Below are 22,860 nucleotides of genomic sequence, written 5' to 3'. Positions count from 1 at the left end.
GATTGGGAAACTCCTTTGTAAACTGAAAGGTGCTATAACACACAAGAATCCCCATTCTTTCTTTACTGTCTGTAGATACAAAGAACGTGTTAAAGGCTACACCTGACCAGGAGGCGCCACTCTTTCTTTAAATCGACTGACTTTTCTTACTAAAATACATATGGTCATGACCTAACCTAATCAACATCTATCTATGAAAGCATAGACTTCAGGCACTGATTATTTTCGTTAATATACATTACAGCTAAAATCATCGTGTGGACCATCAGCACAAAGCAGATGGATGCTGTTCTGGCCCAACCCCCTTATTCTGCAGATGGGAATCTGAGGCTGAGAGACAGGCTGTCACTCCCACAGGTCACAGAGCATATCAGCCATGGGTCAGCAGCTGTGAGCCAGGTCTCCAGGCTCCCAGGCCAATGCTCTCTCTACTGCAAGCTGCCCTCCCTCATCAGGAACAAGAGTTCTCACGCCCTGGCATATCCTCTCCTAAAGGAAAAACTAAAAGCCCGTTTCTGAAGGACAGTCACGCTGACTCCATTTCTGCCTTCCTACAGTTCCGGAGAGCCTGACGAGGCCCTGGCCCAGGTGACTTGTGCCATTTGAGGTCTGTTCCCTCCTTTCCCACGAGGGTAGCAGTCAGCCCACCTCACTGGGGGAGCCCAGGGCCCCTGCCCTGGAAGCTGGTCCCCACTCCAGGGCACTTACTCCTCTAGCAGACCCTTGGGAAGAATCAAAGGACCCCCATGTGCGTAGGAAATGTTAGATGAGTGACTAAGTGAGCAAATAACCCACCCCCAAATGGCCGACCTCTCTTAAAGACATCCTACCAAGGATAAACCCCTGGGATAGGAAGTTACCCAGAAGTCTGGCAGAAGAGAAAGAGTGATGCTTTGCATCTACTTTCAAGTTCCCTAGCCTCTCTGTGCCACTCTTTACTTCAGCATAGAATGGGCCCATAAAAGTGCTGCCTTGGGGCAGCCAGATGGCTTAGCTGGTTAGAGCGGGAGCTCTCAACAACGAGGTTGCCGGTTCAATTCCCGCATGGGATGGTGGGCTGCGCCCCCTGCAACTAAGATTGAAAATGGCAACTGGACTTGGGGCTGAGCTGCACCCTCCACAACTAGATTGAAGGACAATGACTTGACTTGGAGCTGATGGGCCCTGGAGAAACACACTGTTCCCCAATATTCCTCCCCAAAAAAAATTTAAAAAAAAAAAGTGCTGCCTCTCAGGGTTGCTGGAGAATTAATGAGAGAATGTCTAGAAAACAACTCAGCCCAGCAGCCAGCACATAAGGAGTGCGGGTTAACTGTTAGCTTTAAAATGACAAAGGAGGAGGAAGCAGAAAGTACCAGAGGGCAGACAGGAGGGCTTTCTCACTGCAAAGGGAAGCGTTTAATGCTAAGTGAGGCCCCAGCAGAGGAGGCCGCAGTGGAGAAGGAAGACAGAAACAAACGGGCCCCACTTCTGTCTCAGGGACTGTGGTCCCTGAACTACTCGTCCTCCTCTCATTTCTGCTCTGATCATGAGTCTTACTCGGCTTGAGCATGGGAAGGGTCGAGTGGCTGCTGCTCTATGGGTGCCTACAGCCCAACTGTCCAGTGCTGACTCAGTGTCTCTGCAAGAGCCTCCTGGGACCCACCGGCGAGCCCCACCCCGATCACAGAATGTCTGCAGCTGTCCTGACCACGCTGCCAGAACTCAGTGAGTGCCAGCTTCTCAAGGGATAAGGGCAGGGTTGGCATATTTGTATCCTCGGCCCAGCATAGAGCCAGGCAAACAGCAGTCATGGGTCAGAGGCTGAATAGAACCAAGCCAGTGGCACAGGGTTCCTGCTGCCTGAGTTCTTTCAGGCGCTGCAGAGGTCAGTCTGTGATAAGTCACACATCAGGCCTCTGTCCCCAGGCACAGCAACAGGTCCATTTACAGTGGAGACACTCACATCCCATCTGGAGAGAATGATACTGGGGTGAAATCACTGAGCAGTGTCCGTTGTCCCCTCTGAATGATGGAGTTTGTCCCACTGGCCGCAGACTTTTAGAACCAGTGGCACTTGCTGTGCTATCTGGTCTCAGCGTCCTCCCCTCGGAAAGGACAGGGCTGGCTGGACCAGATGACCTCCAGGTCCCTGCAAAGTTCGAAGTGCGGCCCAACTGGAATTACAAGTCACATCTTAACTGCCCCAAATGAAAGGTGACACTCCTGTTCTGATAAAGGTTGTAAATGAATTTCAGATGCTTTACAGCCCCACGTGGCAAGCAGTTTCAATTTAACTACTCGCAGAAGCAGGAAGTCCTTCCCCTGTTTTAACCCCTTTTCATCAAGCTTCCCTTCCAGAGGAGAAGTCCAGAAGAAACAGCCTTTGACTTGTATGGATAGACACGGAGCTAGGAGTGGGTGGGGCCACTGGAGGGGTGGGTCATGGGAGGGGTGGGACTAGAGGCCTCACCCCCTGCCAGCCTTGCTCCTCCCCGAGTCCCACCTCCATCTCTTCCTCAGTCTTCAGCACAACCCACGGTAGGAAAGGTACTTTCAGGGCCCTGCTCAATTGGGCCCCTCCCTAGGGAGGCAACCTGATGAAGCAAAGGGCTTGCATTAGTTTCCTGGGGCTGCCATAACAAACTACTAGAAACGACGTGCCTTAAAACAACAGAAATGTATTCTCTCACAATTCTGGAGGCCAGAAGTCAGAAATCAAGATGTCACAGGGCCATGCTCCCTCCAGCGGCTCTAGGGGAAGATCCTCCCTTGACTCTTCCAGCTTCTGGTGGCTCTAGCATTCCTTGCCTTGTGAGTCAATGTGTTCACATAGCCCTCACCTCTGTTTGTCTTTTTCTGTCTGTCTCAAAGCTTCCCTGGTCTTTCTCTTAGAAGGACAGGTTGAAGGTACTCTTAGGTGATCCAACATGGTTTCATTTCAAGATTCTGAACCTAAGTACATCTGCAAAAGACCCTTTTTCCAAATAAGGTCACATTCACAGGTGCTGGGACATGAACATATCATGTTTGGGGGTGAGTTGAGGGGGGAACACCATTCAACTCACTACAGAGTTCTCACTGGTCAGAGTCAGAAGTCAAGTCCCCGTCCTTCCACTACCTTCCACTACCTGGCCGTTAGCTCATCACCACAACCCCAAGTAAACTAATCACACCTATGTGGGGTCTGTTTCCCTACCACCTATTGCATCTCTCCTACGGGGGCCAGAACTGAGACTCGGGAGTTCACAACCAGCTTCCCAATCTGATGTCTACACCTCAGGAGTTCTCAAACTGGAGACATAATGAAGGGGGGAGGGGAAGGAATTGTCACAGCTCATTCCCCAAGTATATGATTCCCGGACTCAAGAAACTCAAGTCTATAGAGACTTCTTCAAGTTATAAAGTTAACTACAGAGAAGTGTTGCCTTTAGGGCAGGTAAAATCCGTTGTAAAGATAATCAAAAGGAAAACAAACTTCTAGAATCGTGGACGCCCACCCTCAGAGACAGAAGCCCAGCCTCCCACACAGCCTCCCATAGCCCCAGGCTGGGGGGGTCTCCACATACCTCTGCAGACGGGCCCCACCAGCGTCCGCCCCACCCCCACACCTCTCCTCCTCCCCCGGCTAGCATGCTCTTTCCCTTTCTGGGCCCACTCCCTTGGCAGTGTGCCTCTCTCGAACATACACACTAACTTCCCCAGCCCACAGAGGCTGTCCAGATTGTTGGCAGGGTTGGGAAAAGATTCAGCACATCACTCAGGATTCAAATGCAAAGGAAGTCATCTTGGAAACCGGGCCAGCCCTGTCAGAATTCCCTCACAGACACGTCATGAGCTGCAGTTTCCACTCCAGCTGCACATTAGAATCACAGGGGGAAGTTTAAAAATTATAGGTGCTGGGGCCCCACCCCAGACACACAGAATCAGCTCTGAGCATGGGGCCTAGACATGTATACTTGTCTAATTCTCTCGGTGGGGGGGCCTCAGGCCACAGTCAAGGCCCACGAAAAAGTAACCTAGTCTCAGAATTCGGTGCCAGCTTTGGAAGTTGGCACCCCATTCTACTCCAGCCAGGAGACTTCACCCCAACCTGTGATAGGATGGGCTGGGGGTTGGCCCCACCCCACCGCCAAGCACGCTGCTCCCATCTCTGGGCGCACTGCCTGGCACGCAATGGGTGCTCAGAAACTGACCGCCTGGCCCCAAGCACCCCCGCAGCCCCCCCACACTGCACCCAGCACCGCCCATCCCCTACCAGACGACGGGAAACAGCTTGGGGAGGCTGTGTGACTGGTCCAAGGCCACATGCTGCATCCTGGGAGGAGCTCTCCTGCAGGAAGCTGGAGGGCTCTGAGCCCTGACCAGGCCAAGGTTGTTTTCCCTCTACCTTCTGGGCAAATATTTACTTCCACGTAGGCCAAGATGCAAACATCTCCATTGGTGGGAAAGTCTCCTTTGGAAAAATTAAACAAAACACAGCAGGTACAGTTTCCACAGTGAAACAGCTCTTGTCTCGTGGATTGGATGCAAATGGTTGGTTATGCCAGTCACATTCCCTCTCAAGGCCTCAGTCTCCTCAGCTATAACATGTGCCCCTGTCTACCCAGCCCACAGGGCTGTTCTGAGGATCCAAAGAGATGAAGCAAAGTACAGTGGGGCAAGCACAAGATGGCGGCTCCTCCCGTGCCCCGCCCGCCCCTCACCACACCCAGTGAGCTTGGGCTCCTGCCCAGTGATGCCAGTCCTCCTGGCATCTGTGCTAATGTGTATCAAGCACAAGGCTCTTATACTAACAGCCCTGGAGGCAACACCCCATGCAAGCCTGGCCCCTGTGGGAGGTACAACGGTTCCCCCTCCCACAGACAAGGAAACTGAGGCACAGGGAGCTATCCGTAACTTGTCCATAGTCACGCAGCCAATCAAACCGGCTCCTCACCCTCCTATTCCATCTGTCTGAGATGCCTTTTTATGGCTGGCTCTTTCTCACTCTATGAGCTTCAGCTGAAATGTCAGCTCCTCCTAAAGGCCTTCCAGGACCACACATCTAATGTAGGAACTCCCATCTCACCCCACTTGTTCCCTAATTTTCTGTTTAGTACCTACGGTGTTTCCCTGAAAATAAGACCTAACCAGACCATCAACTCTAATGCGTCTTTTGGAGCAAAAATTAATATAAGACCTGGTCTTATTTTACTATAAGACCTGGTATAATATAATATAATATAATATAATATAATATAATATAATACCATATTATATTATATATCTTATATTAATTTTTGCTCCAAAAGACACATTAGAGCTGATGGTCCAGCTAGGTCTTATTTTCGGGGAAACACGGTATCACACGCTATGTTTATTTACTGGTCTGTCTATCTTCCAAGGCCTGGACTAAGCCTTTCTTGTTCATTGTTGCTTCCCAGTAACTATCACAATGCCTGGCATGTACAGTAGGCATCAAATAACTACTTGTTGACTGAATAAGCAAACGAACAGTCCCCACCTTGGAAATAATGGCAGGTCAAGACTGGACTCCCTTGTCTTTCACTAACATATTGATTTAAACCCACTCAGATCCAAAGGTTCTTTCTGGAAAAGGCTTCTCTTTTCAATCCCGTGTTCTGGGCTTACCCAGAAGACATCTTTCCCTGTGTGTGGAGCCAGCTGGTACAGAAATTTCATTATCAGTCCCTTATCTGTTTACTGAGCCCCACCCCAGATTGGCATTGTGAGTCACCCGGAGAGAAGTGGCACTGGGCAGGGGGAGGAAGGAGGCAGGTCACTACTCCTGCTTCTCAGCAACAAACAACGAAAGGCAGTGAGGTCCCAATCCAGTCCTACAACTTAAAACAATCCGTGCCTTATAGGTAGAGAAGGATCAGGCACGGAAGCCTAGACTCAGAACAAAGAAACTTTCTTGGGGCTTCAGTTTGCTCATCTGGAAAATGTGTGCATTGGAAGATTCTCCAATCCCCTTCCAGGGCTGCCTTCCTGATTCTCTGGACTCTAGAGACCCCATGGCTGGGCTGGGGAGGGAAGGACTTCTCTGCCCAAGGCCGGAGCCCAGGCCTTTGGCTGCCAGACCTTCTCTGACAGCCTATTAGTCACGGGGACAGTGGCGATGACTCCAGTATGAAGGCTGCCTCACTTTCTGCTTGAGCGTCACTGTTTTCTCTTTGAAATGCTTACCTACAACAAGAGGAAAATGGACCTGCCTGAAGAGTCGAGCACAGTTTTTAGAAAATTAAGGAAATAAAATATATACATGTTCACACAAGGAGATATCCTGATGGGGGTTTGCCGACATGTAACAGCGGTTCTTCCCCAGGGGTAGAATCGAACGTGACTATTACTGCCTTTGCTGCACTTACCTGAATGGCTTGAAATTTTTAAAACTATGCACACATATTATTTTCACCAAAACAATAAAGCTCTTTTCAGAAGTTAGACATTCCTACTGGAAACTAAATCTATTTTCTTTTTCATCTGGCTTTCTCTAGTTCTAGTGCTTCACTGGGAGGCCACAGACCTGGCTTCTTCCAGAAATGCCGTCTTCCACCCACATCCTGAGCCTTGATACCAGAGAGGGTCCACTTCTTTCAGGAGAAGGGGGGTGGCTGGTAAAGGTCATAGTGACCCAGTGAAGAAACTGGAGTCAGGCAACCTGGGTCCTGATCTTGGTCTGTCACTAACTTGCTGTGGGGTCTCAAGAGATGCGCTTCCTCTCTCCAGGCCTGTTTTCTCCTCAGTAAAATGAAAAAGGTCACACTAGAGGGGTCCATAAGGACCCTTTGCATTCTCAGCTATGGATCTTGGGCACCTAGAATAGAGAGGAAGGTAGGAGAAGACTGGCTAACCGGTACTTAGCTGATGCGGTGTTTATCGTGTACCAAGCATTGCTAAGCATTTAATGGTCTCAGCAACTCTCAGGAAGGTTCTAATATCACTCATTTTACAGGCGGGTGGGCAAGTGAGGCACATGGAAGTTAGTGGTTAAATCACTCAGACTGCGCCTGAGTTGGGATTTGAACCCAGGCAGCCTGGTCCAGAGTCCACACTCTTAACCATAATATAAAGAGTCACAGGCCAAGCTATGATAACAGGGTCCATCCTTGGAGAAGGCAAAGAAGAATTAATGTTGCCTTTGACACTTATTACCTCCACTATTTACCCACATCCACTCCCTTCCCACTTACCCCCTAAGTTCTTTTATCCCTAATATTACTACTAATATTCCCCATATATACGTACTACTACTAATAATGCGAATAATAATGATTAGTCAACACCTCGCTTGTCAAGGCAACAGGCTTGGTGCTTTCTAAAGAGCCAGTGTCTCCATGAGGAGCCCAGTCCACTTTGCAAATTGAAGGCCTCAGCAAAATCTAACCACTGCTGGCAAAATCAAACCACACACCCAGCTCAGCCTCTAATCCAGACACCGCCATCTCAGATCCTTGCTTACAATATGTAGTTTGGGACTCGAGCATCCCAAGAGAGCAAGCCTCCCCTGAGTACCTACTGTGTGCCAGGCCCCACGACCAGCATTTGGAAGAAGATATGAATGAGCGACACTCCTGACCTCCAGGAACCCACAGTCCAACAAGGAAAAACAGTTGTGTAAACGGATCTCTAGAATACCCTGTGGTCAGTGCTAAAATTAGAGGTATGTCCCCAGTGGGCTGAGGGCACATGTGTCAGAATGATTCATCCGGCGTGGTGGGAAGAGGAGGCTCCCAGGGCCTGTGGGTGAGCTCACTGCTCATGGAGACATCCTCAGTAACCTACTGCGGGAAAGAAGCAATGACCTGGGGACAGGATACCTGGGGGTTCATGCCAACCCTGCTGAGTGGCCTGAAACACATCCTCTCTGGGCCTTGAGGCTCCCCTCTGAAAACAGAGGGCAACAGGAGCTCACTGTAAGTTGTTCACGCTCATACTCATATTGACTCATAGACGGAGAAAAGTTTTCATTGCTCAATTCCCTTCCAATCCTCCCAATTACATCAAGGAGCAAACCAGTTTGGGTGCCAGTTTGTCTTTAAGCCTCTCAAATACTTGCCAATCTGCTTTTTGAACAAAGAAGGCAGCCTCGGGTTCACAGCCTACAGCACCCACAATATCTAGCTACGATTTAATAACGTTTTGTTTTACCTGAACTATATCTGTTGTAACTGTTACCTGGTATTTTTAATGAGGGCATATTGGTTCCTCATTGGCAGTCATGACATAAGCTCTCCTTCTAAAAACAAACTTAAGTTTAAAGAGTCAGTTTAAACAAATATAATAATGGTACAATTGATAAAACCTCCATGTAGGGCAATTTCAAAACATCTATCAAGGGGCGGCTGATGGCTCAATTAGTTAGAGCGCAAGCTCTGAACAACAGGGTTGCCGGTTCTGTTCCCACATGGGCCAGTGAGCTGCACCCTCCACAACTAGTTTGATGAAAACGAGCTGCCACTGAGCTTCGGGAGGGGCAGCCGATGGCTCAGTTGGTTAGAGTGCAAGCTCTTGACAATGAAGTTGCCGGTTCAATTGCCACATGGGTTGGTGGGCTGCGCCCCTGCAACTAAACGGCGACTGGACTTGGAGTTTAGCTGCTCCCTCCACAACTAGATTGAAGGACAACGACTTGGAGCTGATGGGCCCTGGAGAAACACACGGTTCCCCAATAAATACAAATTTAAAAAACCATCTATGAACATTGTAAACGCACATATGAAACCAGGTCCTAGGCTGTTAGACACTTCGATCGTTATTACCACTGGAGGGAAGTGGTAGGGACTGGAAACAGGCACAAGGGGCCTCTGACTTCTGCCGTCCATTCTGTTGGTTGATCCTGGGGGCTCATTATACACGTGTGTTCACTTTGTAAAAATTCATCAAGCTGTCTACAATTATGATCGGTGCACGTCTGTATGTATATTATACATTTACATACCCTTTAACCCAGCAATTCTACTTCTAAAAATTACCCTGTAGACATACACACATATGTGCAAAGCAACTCATTCAAAGATACTCACTGCAGCACTGTTTATAGTAACTAGAAATTGAAAATAACCTGCGTTCCCCAGCTGGGGACTGATTAAATAAATGTTGGCATAGCCTAGAGTGAATTCTATGCAGCTATCAAACAGAATGAGGCATCTGCCAGCAGAGCTCCAAAACTTACACGGATTTATCTTTAAGTGAAAATGTGAGGGCAGAACTGTGTATAGTGTGCTACCTTGTGTAGGGGAAAAAAGCGTATGTAATACATGCACATGTGTGTGCCCAGGGCCTCCTATGGCCAGGATATTAGCTCAGAGAAGAATCACAAGAAACTGGTAATAGATGTGGACAGGACAGGCCAGCGGAGGGGTAGGAGGGAAGCTCATCACTGATGACTACTCTTTTGTACTTTTAAATTTTGTACAATGTCATTATTTCATACTAAGTTTTAAAGCAAAAAGTCTTACAGCAGGTGCATGGCTGTGGTAAAACTAATGGCCCCTTCCAGACCTAAAAACTGAGATGAAAGTGTTAACACTTTGGGCTTATAAAGCAAGTAACCCTTGGCACCACTCCTCCTCCTGAGTGATGGTACCAGAGATAATGGGCTTTCCTGTAATGATTTCCAATTAACAGCAAACCTAGTCTCGGAAAAATTACTTACGCTGGGCCTCCACCCTGCAGTGAAACTCTGGCACCTGGAAGTGCCCTGGCAGAGCTGCCAGGTGGCTGAGTTCTTGGCATGGGTGGGAACATTTTTAAGCAGAAAAACTTCCAGCGATAAAAAGTCAAGGATTTGGTAAGGCAATCTCAGTTGGCTGGAGAGAAAGGATTCCAAGTTCTGAGTCCCACTCTGTCCCCAAAAGAAGAAGCAAACCAAGGGCCATAAAGTGGTTTTCTCTCTGGGAAACAGGGGACAATGACAGAACAAAGTCTTGACTATTCAAGTGTAGTTTTAACGGTATCACTTTCTTTTATAGGCGCTTGGCTTGCCCACAGGTCACTATCTCCCCACATCACTAATCCTAAAAAGAGTCCAATGAGGAATGGAAAACAATATTGGTTATCCATTTTACAGATTGGGAAATGGAGGTGCAAGGAGGTAAAGAGGATACATATGGAGAGAAGTGATTACATATGGAGAGAAGGGGTGAAGCCAGAAACATAACCCCCACCTTCTGACTCCTGGTCTTCCCTTATTTTCCTACCTCCCCACCCATCAAACTTCGCCTTGCCTGTTTCAACTCTGCCTGACAGACAGAAGAGCTCCTGAGACAAGACAAGCAAGGGGCAGGCAAAAAAATCCCAGAATCAGAATCGAGGAACCTATGAGGCCATCTGATCCAGCAGTTTTCAACCCTGACTACACACTAGAATTACCTGGAGAGCTTCAATGAGTTTAAATAAATACCTATGCCCAGGCATCTGTAGTGTTTTGAAAACTTTCTAGTGGATTCTGATGCAACAGTGGGAGAGAACCCAATGTGGAATGAGAGCCCAAGTCACCCCCACCCAATCCCACATACAACATTCTGTCTCCCTCAAGCTTCCACCAATGGGTCCATGCTCCATCCTCTGGCCCCCAAACATACTGCTCATCTCTCTTCCACCTTACCTAGAGTCAGAGAACCAGATCGGGAATGGGGCTCACCTAGTTTCCTAGAAGGGCAAGTCATTTAACAGTTCTGAGACCCCAAACAGGGAAGTGACTTGCCTAAGACCTCCCGGTAAGTAACAGAACAAAACTGGAATCTGGATCGCTTGACCACTAGTCAAGATCACATCTACAGAAGGGTCACAGGAAAGTCAGGCCTGTTGGCAGATCTAGCAGTTCCTGCAAGCAGAACAGACCCAAGGAGGAGAGCTGGAGGGTATGTGTTTTGGGGGATGGATGTCAATTGCTCCTTCTCCTATCCCTGGGCAAGTCTGCCCTGTGGCACACGGGGGGCAGGGGGCTATTCCACAGTGCCAGGGCTGGAGTTAGACTGTAGAATGATGTCTTCATTTCTAGGTGGGGGCTAGCCTAGTCCGAAATCTCCATAAAGAAATCCAGTCTCTCACGGGGCTGTGAAGTATAGCACAGAGAACATTGTCAATAATGTTGTAACAACTATGTATAGTGTCAGGTGGGTACTACACTAATCGGGGGAATCACTGCATAAATTATCCAAATGTCTAACCACTATGCTGTGCACCTGAAACTAATATAAAATAATATTGAATGTCAACTGTAACTGAAAAAATATTTAAAAAAAAAAAGGAAATTCAGTCTCTTGGGAGAGTGTATAAAGAAGGCCCAACTTCCCTGCCCATAGTAATAAACACGGCTCACACGTGAGCTCTTCTTCACTGGTCCCTGTGCTAAGCACTGTACTTGGCCTATTTCATTTACTCTCCACAACCATCCTGAAAGCTGACTATAATTCCTGTCTCTATTTGCATACGGGAAAATGATGCCTGAGAGAACGGAAGTAACTTCCCCGAGATCACTCAGCTAGAAAGTGGCAGCGGCAGGATTCGAAGGCTGGTTCCCGTCTAACTACTACCATCCTGTCCGGTGACAAGACAGAAGAGGCGGTAAAGCCTCGTGGGCGCGGAAATAGTTCCTGAGCACCTAGGAGCAGCCGGAGACCTCTCTAGATGTCGTCTGGCAGAATCCTCCCACCCACTCCCCAACAAGGCACGTGCATCCTCCTGGTACATCCTCCTTCCCACCAAGAGAAAACCGAGAGCAGCGGGGGGGGGGGGGCATCTTGCTCAGGGGCATCAGCAAGTAAATAGTGGGGAGGGGACTGGGAGTCCAGGGCCCCAAAGCCTGATCACGTCTGCTCCACAGGTTGACAGGGAAGCAAACTCAGTGATACTTGACAGGCGGAGTGGGCACGGCGGATGCGGGAACCACCGTCTACAGAACCAGCCGATGCGCTGCGGCGGCGGAGGATCGGACCGCTAGTGCACGCAGGTGAGCGAGGTGGTCCTCGGTGGTAGCGAACCAGTGCTAACAATCCCGACCCCGCGGCTGAAATTCAAGCTGAGCTCGGCCGCCAGAATTTCCCGGCTCCCAGGGACAATGGGACGAGGAGCCAGGCGTGCCCCCCACTCCGCACGCCCTCCCAGGAGCAGCCAAGTCTGGACCCAACCCCGTGATCGACGTGGGGGTGGTCGAGGGAGTGTCCCCTGCCCCCATCCCTGGGCCCTACTGGTCACTTACCCAGAACACTGTGGAGTAAATGACGAGCGAGAACTTGAGCCAGAGGTAGGAAAAGCGCGCGCAGTAGCGCACCTGCTCCGAGTCCCCGCGGGGCATCCTGTGCACACCCGGTGCAGGGCTCCCGGGCTCCCGGGCTAGGTCCCTGACTGCGAGTAGCCCCACCTGCGGCTGCCTGCCGGGCTGCCCGCCCCGCCACCAGCGCTCGCTCGGGGACTGACACCGGTGAGCCGCAATCACAGCCAAGGCCCGGACCAGCCAGCCCCAGTGGCCAATGGGCGCCAGGCAGCGGCCCAGCCTCTGGGAGGGGGCGGGATGAGGGCGGGGCTATGACCCAGGACCCAAAGGAGGATAAGCGAGGAGAGGGGGCAAGGGATTCGCCTAGGACGTCGCGTGCAACTCTGGAAATGCCTGTACTAACGGGGCCTGATAGAGTGTGTAGAGAGGAGCTTTAGGGAGAGAGCGAGCGTGCTAATCCGGGGTACATAGAAATGCATACTTTCCACTGTTGTCAAGAAGTAAAACTATAGGAAAAGGGCAGAAACTAACAGCTAAGGTGTTTAAAGTGTGCAAGACGTGAATGAAATAAGGAAGTGGAGTTGCTCAGCCTGAAAGAGGCGGAGTGCCACATTTGAGAAGGTGCAGCAGACCAGGGTGGGGTGAAGGGGCCCCATGGACCGAGTTTCCATTTGTAACAAATCCCCTTTCCCCAGTCAGTCTCTGGAAATCCCCTTCTCAGCGGCCAGGCGAGATCCCAGCGCGGCCCCAGCAGCATCCTCGTCTGGGAAGCCCTTCTCCCTGCCCATCGTCAGGCCAGGTTGGCAGCCCCCTTCCTTGCACACACTGAGCCCAGGTCTGACCTGACCTGGCCTCTTCCCACCAGGCTTTCCTCTGCTTGGTGCCAGACATGGCTGTGAGTCGTCTCCCATAGCTACATGGCCCCAGCTTGACTCATGCGGTTTCCTTGCCTCCCAGGCCTAGCTCAGCTGGGTTTTGGGAACCAATCTGTTTGCGGCTTTCAGTAATTAAATGTGTGGCCCAGAGGTCATGAGCTCAAGGCAGTGCTGGGTGGGGTCCCTGGTGGTGACTGCAGGGATGGCACCCTTGTCCAAGTCCCCTGTTGTGGACGCAGGACAAGCCTCCTGTACACACAGACGCCTGGAGAGGGACAGGCACACTGCCGGCCCAGCCCCCAGGGCTCTGCCCTAGAAGGAAACGAGTAAGGTTGGGACTGGGGAGGGAGCAATGTCCTAGCCAGAGGAGTTACAAGGAAGTCTGTTTCCTGGTACAAAAGGAGCAGGTCCTGCAAAGGCTGTCACGTTGGGTAGGGACATGGAGCCAGGGACTGCTGCAGGTTACCTTTATATAAGTAACTAAGGTCGTAGAAGACATCCTATCACAGTGGTAAAAGTTGTCTCTCCTGCCCTTCGAGGAGGAGGAAACTAACTCCTTACCCCTTTTTGGGGGGACTAGCTTCTCTCACCCAGCTCTGCAGATCTAGTCGTACACCCACTTTCTGAGGTGCTGGTCTTCACCCCCTCAGAGGGCTAGTCCAGCACCTTGCCCTCTGAAGGGTTAGTCTGTCTCCCTGTCCCTGGGGGTTAGCCTTCTAGCTTGCACCCAAACACACATACACACACACACACACACACACACACACACACACACCCTGTAAGATGCTCTGGGGGATGAGGCTGAGATAACCCTGAAGAGGGAGCCTGGAGCTCTTTGGGGTTGGCACAGCCTTCCCTGGGCTCCTGGGCTCCTTCATTGTCCCTCCCCACCCCCACACTGACCCCCAAGTGCTGAGGGCTGACCCTCAGCCACATTTGCAAACACTCAGAACTTTTCAACTCTTCCATCCTTTTGCCAGGAGCTCTGGGCTGGGGGGCAGCAGGTCTGGTGCTAAGCCTGGTTTTGCTGTTACCTTTTTGTGAGACTTAGAATATATGGCATAGACAGTGTGACATCCAAGTGTGAGTGCGACCCTCGCTGCAGATTAGAACCACCTGGTGAGCTTTAAATGTGTCCTGACAGCCAAGCCCCAACCCAGTCAAGTCAGAATCTCCACCTACAGGGACCTAGCAATCAGCATTGTCTTAAAGGTCCCAGGTACTTTCTACCGTGTAGCCAAGACGGAGCATCACTGGTCTAGAGGTAGTCATGAGCGTGAGGTGGTCATCTGGCATTTTATCAGAATGGCCACACTGCAGGGATCCCTGGGGGTATGTCGATAAATGGAGGGGGACCCTGTTACCAATTTCCATAGTGTAATAGTCCACTATATCAGATTTCAAGTTACCAATTCGAAGTCGAAGAACCTGGAAGTTAAGCAGAAACTATACAATCACACACAATCAACTCAGCAGCCTCTGCAGCGCTCCAAGTCTCAATCTACCCTGGAAGTTTTACTGATTGGCATACAGAATGCCATAGTGAATGCATCAGTAAAATTCATGGCTTATTAATTAACATAACAGGTATTAGAAATGAGCTTTCCTGTGGTGAAATTAGTAGTATTCAAGGTATGTACATTGGCTAAAACGGTTTATCCCACTTAGGGATGATGTCTCAGGCTGGATCCTTGAGGGGGCCCTGTCCCGAGCTATTCTGGTTGCCTGATATGTCCACCAGTCTACATGAATCCTGCCTCTAGAATGTCATATCTTCCCTGTGTGGACCCTTCAGGCAAGCTGGTAGAACATCTACAAGGACAGAGAGCTGGGCCTTCACTGCCTACAGAACAGATGGTATGAACTGGTTTTGGGGCTACTTGCTATTAAATGTTTATGAGATATTTGTATGCGTGACAGAATTTGTTCTGAGATTTGTTGTCATGATAACCTGGCATGGAGCTTGTAGGGGGAAATAACTCTCACTTTTAGTGGCTACTACTGTTTACGGGAAAAAACCTCAGGATTGTGTATGACCAACTGGACTTGCATAAATTTGCGTTTGTGCCACTGGACAAGTGACTCTGTCTGTGCTTCTGTTTCCCCATCTGTGAAACCATAAGGTTGGACTATTTCTCTTCCAGCTCTAACAATCTTAGCTCTAGTCCTCATAGTCAAGTCAGCAAATGTACGTACACTGAGCTTCTCCTGTGAGTCAGGCCCTGCCCCAGACTGCACACAGCTGTAAACAAGATAGACACGAGCTCGTATTCTCTTCTGTTCAGGAGTGGAGGAATGTGGGAACATGCAACATGTATGAACACAAATACATGACAAGGGTACTTTCGGGTACTGACACGTGCTAAAGATCTGGGAGAAGGGCTTCCAAGTGGAAGAAACAGGAAGTGCAAAGGCCATTAGAGAGGAAAACGCTTGGAGAGGTCCGTGGGACTCATGCAAGGGATTGGGGGAGAGTAGAAGGGGGTGAGGTCAGTGACATAAATGGAAGAAGCCTCGTAGCTTTGGCAAACAGTGTAGATTTATGTACTTCCAGTGTCAGTAAAGATCACTGGTAGTTTTTAAGCAGATACAGAATCTAACTTACGCTTCAGAGTACTGCTGCATGGAAGATGGACAGTGGTTAGGAAGCCATTGCGGCAGTCCCAGAGCAAGGAGGCTATGGCTTGGACTAGGGACACAGCACTGTGAATGGTGACAAGAGGTTGCACTGGGGATGTATTTTGGAGATAGAGCCAACAGGGCTTACTGATAAATTGGGTGTGGAATGTGAGGAAAAGAGAAATCAAGGATGACCCCACATGTTTTCACCTTGAGCAACTGGGTAGATGTTGCCGTCATTTACAAAGGTGAGGAAGGTCAGGAAGAGGGGGGGTGAGAGGAGGCTGGGTCTAAAATCAGTTACTTTGTTTGGCCATTTGAGTTTTGGAGAGATCTTTTCAAATTCCAAGTGGAGTCGACCAGGGAACTCAGAGGGGAGGTTTAGGTTGAATGATATACGTTTGAGAGGCATCAGATCAATTTAAACCATGAGCCTATGTGAGATCATATAGGGAGAAAATGTAGGAAGAGAAGAGAGACAAAGACAGACCCTGGGGCCCTCCAACATTGAGAGGAAGAGGGACTGGCAAAGAAAACAGAGAAGGTACAGCTAGTGAGGTGGAAGGAAAATGAGGTCAGTGAGGTGTCGGGAATGCAAGGAAAAGAAAGGGCTTCAAGAAGTTAAAAGACACGTGCAACAGGATTTAGTGCCCTGGGAACTCCCCTTAATACTCCAAGGTTTCAACTATGTCCTGAGAAGTCAAGTGGGAGCAGAACAGAGAACTATCAGCTTTGCAAGATGTGGGTCATTGGTAACTTTGATAAGAGTTCTTTCAATGATGCAACGGAGACAAAGCCAATTGGAATGGATGGAGGCGAGAAAGGACGGGGAAGAAATGGAGGAGGAAGGCACAGATAACACAGGAAGTATACACTCCCAGGCAGGTATAGAAAACCATTCACACAGCAGGGAGTGCATGTGTGGAATTCTTCCCAACCCACCAAACAGCCTCTCAGGCCAAATATGCAAGAGTTAGCCTCTATGTGGGAGAATTTTAAATGGCCAGGAATTCTTTGCAGCTTCTCCATTGTTAAAGAACAAAATTCAACCAAGTAAATTTGAAGATCGAATTGGCTTTATTAAGCAATTCATGAATGGGGCAGCATCCAATCTACCGACTAGAAGGGAGCTTTAAGGAGTTGTAGAAAATGAAGTTGCACAAAAAGAGGGTGGGACTGAGAAGGTAAAAGAGCGGATTACTTCTGGCAAGGACAACTTCCCTGAAGGGAAGGCAAGGGGTCTTAATCAATTAACTAAATTATCTCACTAGTCTGGCTCGGGAATTTCAGATTGATTGGTTTAAAATTCCACCCCAAGAGGTAGAATGTATTTCCGCACCTCTTGAATCTAGGCTGGCCCTCTGACTTGCTTTCACCAACAGAATGTGACAGAAGTGAGGTTGTTTGAGTCCTAAGTCCAGGAATCAAGCGGCCTAGCAGCTCCTGCTTTGTGCCCTCTTAGAACGCTGCAGCCATGAGAACAAATCTGAGCTAGTCTGCTGGACAGACACACCATGTAGAACTAAGGTTCCTGGCTGACAGCCACTGACTACCAGACATGAGTGAAACCATCTTCGAACATCCAACGCGTCACCCCCACAGCTGACTGTATCTACATGAATGAGTCCAGGCACGACTAGCTGAGCCCAGCCCAAACGTGCCAACCTAAAGAATCATGAACTAATACAGGATCGTTGTTTTAAGGCACTAAATTCTGGGGTGGTGCATTCTTAGGGGGCGGAATGAACTCAAATATCTATCCCCTTCTTTTCTCACCTTCCTCCAGTTCTTCTCCCAAAGTGCTGCACTTTAGAGTCTATACACCAGGGTGCCAAAAAAATGTACACAGGTGGACACTTTGGTCAGCGTTGCTCCAGCAGTAGTTCGCCGTAATCAGAAGTGTCTGGACGCTGATGGTAACCACTTTGAGCACCTCTTGTAATTGCAGAAGTCAAACATGACTTGTATTCATCTTTTGTTATCGGTATATATTGAATATTACAATTTTCAATACAGTTTTCCTTTCTTAAAATGTGTATACATGTTTTTGGCACCCTCTGTATTTATCCTTAAGAAGAGACTTAAGTTGTCCTTCAGGTTTTCCGTGACTCCTTTCCGGTGCCATCTCCTGGCTCAGATTTTAGACCACTTCTCCTTGGTCCCTTCTCGTTTTAAGTCTCAATGATCTCCATTTATTCTCTGCCAGTTATTCATACAGCATCAGGCACTGAGCTGTGGACTTTCACATCATTACCTCTTAATTCCTCACAACCCGTGCAATTTGATGTGGTGAATCCCACTTTGCAAATGAGGAAATTGGAGTTCCGAATGGTACCTGACTTTTCTCCATCAGGAAGTTCAAGTGCTCTGGGACCCAGCAAACAATGTGCCTTCTACTCTCATGCACTTGGGACTCCAGCCACACCCAGAATGAAATGACTTCACTATGTGATTTAAAAAGCAACTAGGAACAATACGTGCAGCTCAGATATTGATTTCAATACTGGTTAGAGTTGAAATTTTACATGGAGTTGTTGTAGGTTACGGAAAGATAATAGTTCCATCAGATTTTAAGTGTTTTGTAGAACAGGATCCATCAAGCCTGGAAAAGCTACAGGACTTCTTCATAGCCTTTAATGTGAGAATGGAGACTGTGTATCTCTGGGGGGTAGGGGGAAGGATACTCAGCCCTTCTCAGCTATATTTGACCACACAACTCTATTCTCCCCAGACACTAGCTATTAACAAATCAAAGAACTAGTATCCGTCAGAATGTTCTTTGGGAAACCCATGGGACTGGTTCCTAATTCTTGTGGAGTTAAAAGTGACCTCCTCAAAGTTATGTGCTGTGTACTTAAAAGGAAAATAAAAAACAACAGAGATTATTTCTGCTTTGTGCTTGACTTTGCAACATTACAGAATTTTCTCTGCTATGATTGTCAGATAACCAGCTCTGTCTGTGATCACACGTCTTAGGGCCCCCTGCAGGGGGTGAGGGATACACACTGGTGACTTTGGGGTCCAAAAGGATTCTGAACAACAGCCCCCAAAGAAAGCCAAATGCTCATTGCTCAGAGCAGCCTGGGTCACTGCAGCGGTTTTTCATTTTGCAAATCCCCTGAAGAGCCTCCATTAAAAGGCTCGCGCCTTCTGGCCCCTCTCCCCACCCCCCATCACTGCCTCCAGAAAGGCGAACTGCCCCAGACCCCTCTCCTTGCATCCCATGGTCTCTCTCCTACCCTTGTCAGCTGGACACTCCTCCTTACACCACCACCCACCCGGACTGTTTCCGGGGCCTTCAAAGCCTCAGGGGACTTCCTGACTCCTTCCAGACAAACGGGACCAAATCACCTGTCCTAGAGGCCCACAGTGCTCTGCCCTCCCCACCCCCTCCTTCTTGAGACATGATCCTGGACCAGCTGGGCAAATATTTCCTCCCACCGAGGTCATCCTAGGCCTTCCTTCCTACTGTCCCCTGCTGCAAGGTTGCTCCTGACCAGCTGATGGAGCAGACGTCCTTAGGAGGCGCTGTGGGTATGTACGGGGTAGGGAGTTGGGGAAGAGATATGTTAATAACCTAACTGACCAGTCATAGGAAACTATTACTAAATGATGGCACAGCCATGCCATGGTACCCTGTGCAGCCATTGAAAGTGACGTGGAAAGGCATTAAGTATCGTGGAGACTAATCTTTATATACTGAGGTTCTGTCTATTTGGGGATGGGGGCGGGGCCTATATCATGTTCTTCTAGTTCTGAGACTTCAATAAGGCTTTCTGGGCCTTCATCCCCAGTGATGGGTGGGGGAACAGAGGAATGGTGTCATAGGAGCGTAAAACCTATGAAGGAACTGTTGTTGTTCTTCAGAAGGGGGCATCTGTGGAGTCCTGGGGAGACTGGCCCCCACCAGAGCCCAGAGGACCAGGCTGGAAGGTCCCAGACCTGGCAAGGGGGTGCGTCCTACAGGGAATGGTCAGTCCAGCCTGGGGTCTCAGGGCTGGGAGTGAGGTGAGGAGCTGGCAGAGCCCACTAGGGTTCTATCTACTGTGCTCATGAGCCTTTGGGGGAGGGGCAGGCTATGAATGCACACTGCCTCTGGGTGATGAATGGACGCATGAGTTAGGGGCAGCCCAGGGGGGTCATTCGGTATTGGGGTACTGGGATCCAAGTGAGGAGGGGCTATGTGAACCAGAAGGCCTATTTCATGACATGGTTGGGATGAATGGAGCAGGACACCCAATGGTAAGTTCAACATGATCATAGATTTTCCCCAAAATCTATGTGTAGGGTGTGAGGTCTCACCTCTATGAAACAGGGGCTCTGTTTGAGAAGAAGGTAGGAGGCGGTTCTCCTGAAATGGGAAACCAGCAGATGTGCAGTCCTTTCCTGACAACTTGGTTTCCCAGCCTGAGACTGAGGTGTGTCTTCACAGCCTTTGGGACCCTTTCATTCCTCAGCAAGTGACAGGCTCCTGTGGCTACAAGCTCCTGAAGATGGTATGCGGCTTGGCCCATTCAGCACATCACCTGCAGCATTCCCAGAAACACTGACCGCAAAGGTGAGCCTTGGCTCCAGCCAGGCCCTTGCCTCACACTAACTGGGAGAGAATCCTCACCATTATCCTCCCCTAGGACACTGACGGTGCGTGGGCTTCTCCCTTCCCAATCTCTCACCTCCGCATCTCTTAGGGGGAAAAAACAGATGCCACTGCAAGAAGTGTTTCCTTTCTCTTGTCCATTCTTTCTAGGATGATCCACCATCCTGGTTTGCCCACAGGTGAGGGTGGTTGGTGTCATATGGTACGTTCAGTTTTAAAACTGGGACAGTCCCTAGAAACTATAAGTTGGAGGTTTCCTGGGATGCAGGACATTTGGTGCTGAAACCAGAAAAGTCCCGTACAAAACCAGGACACCTTGGTCACCCTACTTCTCTCCAGCCTTTTTACCATCTCACTGATATTTAGAGGGGAGCAGCCAGCAGTGAGAGGGCCTCAGGCCTGTGCTGTCCGAGGAGAAGTGAGAGGAGTGGGAAGGGAGGACTCAGGGGATAGAACCGGTGTCTTCAACTCTCTGAAGACTGTCAAGGGGGAGAGGAAGAAACATGCCAACAGGTTCCCTTGCGATACAAGTGGGGCCAAGGGGACATGTTGAGGGCGAGGTGAGCTCCCTGAGGCAGCACTGGGTTGTGAAAAACACTTGATTTTGTCATGATACGGGAGGGAGGGTCACATGCCAGCCCTACCACATGCAAGCCAACTCCGAATGAGGACACTGGGAACACTACTTACCCTCCCAGGACACCAGTGCCACCTGTGAAACGGGACCCTTCAAGGGAACCAAATGAAATTATCAAGCACTGTATCTAGAACAAAGCAGGTACTAAAACACTGTGAGTTAAATCTGCCAAGAGCGGACACACCTCTGTCCAGCCCAGCGGGGGATGCAGGGAGTAGGGCAACAGCCTGGAAACTACCAGGACCACTTCCCTCTGCTCACAGCCCAGCTCTGGCCCTGCGCCTGGCATCCACCCTCCTAAGACATTTGTCCTCCAGCTGACTTTCTCCTTCAAAACTTTTTGCAGCCACCTATCCGTGCTGTGGGGCAGGTTGGGAGGGGTTTGTATGCCCAGTTATGAACAAGAAGAGAGAGAGGTTAGGGTCTTTGCCCCCGGCTACCCAGAGCATTAGCAGTGAGCCAGGACTGACAGTGTGACTTAAGGAGTACCAGGACTGGGAGGACCCTTGGACATCATTATGTCCACCCTCATGAACGGACCTCTTCCTACAGTTGTATATTTACATTTCGTGCCTTCGTCGACATGGGTACTATATTGCACAACAAAAAGGTGTTTGGTTTTTTTAAAGAAAAACGTTCTCTTATTTTAATTTGCATTTTTCTGATGATTAGTGAGATCAAGTATATTTTTATAGGCTGATTATCCATTTGCCATTCTATACATGTCCTGTTTTTACCCTTTGCACATTTTCCAGTAAGTTACAGCTTAAGTGGGCAACGCCAAAAGCTGACAGGCTGAGAAAATGCCATCCCCACCTCTTCTCCCATAGGGAAGAGGCCCTTCTAGCCGGGGAGATGCCAGGCTGTTTCCACAGAGCTTTGACAGAAGAAGGGTCATGGACCAGCCGCCAGCAGGGGTTGGCTTTATTGGGGTTCAGCCGGGCATCCTGGGAAAGCAGCCTGGGAATACTGACTGATGGGGTGTTGGGCCGGACCTGTGTGTGACTCCCTGGGAGTGGCCGGGTGCCCAGGTATCACCTGCTAGCAGTAGCTCCACCTGTCACTCCGGAGGGTAGGGCAGCTGCTTCCAGCAGGGTGGGTGCCGCTGGGGGAGGGGAGCCTCAGGGCAGTCTGAGGGTGCCAAGAATGGGGGCTGAGGAACACAAGTCGGCGCTGGACTTGATCCTATCGCTATTGAGGAAGGGATGGAAGGTTTTTAACACTCAGAAAACACCCATGGTTTATGCCAGGGAAGTTTACCAGCCACAGAGTCCTGCCATGTGCTAACTGCTAAGGGACAACCCAGCAGCCCTTAAAGGTGGACTTCACAGTTTACAAACCACATTCACCCACATATTGGAGCACTCACCAGTCCTAGATTTACTTGGATATGGTCCCCACTGGCTTGTGGGCACCATGAGGCACAGACCACCTTACCACATGATATCTCGGTGCCTGGTGGGGTGCCGGGTACATGCCTGGTGGGGTGCCGGGTACATGTATCTGCCCATGAAACATGGACGCCACAAGTCAGCTGTCCCCTTGGCCATGTGGACTGACGCAGCCTGTTTCAGACTGCAGAGTTCTGGCCTTCCTCAGGCTCCCACCAGAAGTCCAGTCCCCTGGGGCACGTGAAGAAAAACTTGTGGGGTCAGAAGGTGGGTCAGTTCTTTTCTCTCGACTTTCGGACTCCTTTCTCCTACTTCCTATATTCTCCCTCAGGCATTTCAACTTCCTCTTTCCTGTTTACTGAGCAATTCAGCTCTGCAGCAGCACCTACTTTCTGTCTTGCAAAGCCAACAACAGGCCTTCCATTAGCAAAATACAAAATACTTCCATTTTGTTACAAACGTGTTGAGTGAAGTGTGTTTTTTTCTCTCCCATGAGTCATCAGAACAGCTTTGTGTGGGAAACAACACAGGAAGGC

The 22,860-nt window shown here is 49.6% G+C and overlaps 1 protein-coding gene across 2 annotated transcripts in view; it reads right to left on the bottom strand.

Annotated features, from left to right (window-relative positions):
- Positions 1-22,860, bottom strand: part of TSPAN15 (tetraspanin 15) — an 84,124-nt gene that overhangs the window by 40,070 nt on the left and 21,194 nt on the right. Inside the window, exon 1 of one of the 2 annotated variants that reach the window (XM_019731722.3) lies at positions 12,191-12,419. The exons of the other annotated variant lie outside the window; for it this stretch is intronic. Within the exon in view, the coding sequence (XP_019587281.2) occupies positions 12,191-12,286 (96 nt within the window). The 5' untranslated portion in view covers positions 12,287-12,419. Of the gene's footprint in view, positions 1-12,190; positions 12,420-22,860 lie in introns of those variants that run through there. 2 annotated transcript variants of the gene reach the window in all.

Source organism: Rhinolophus sinicus, chromosome 15, assembly GCF_057876585.1.
Source record: "Rhinolophus sinicus isolate RSI-liver-muscle chromosome 15, RSI-T2T, whole genome shotgun sequence".
Lineage (NCBI taxonomy): Eukaryota > Metazoa > Chordata > Mammalia > Chiroptera > Rhinolophidae > Rhinolophus > Rhinolophus sinicus.
This window is presented reverse-complemented; position numbering and strand designations above follow the sequence as displayed.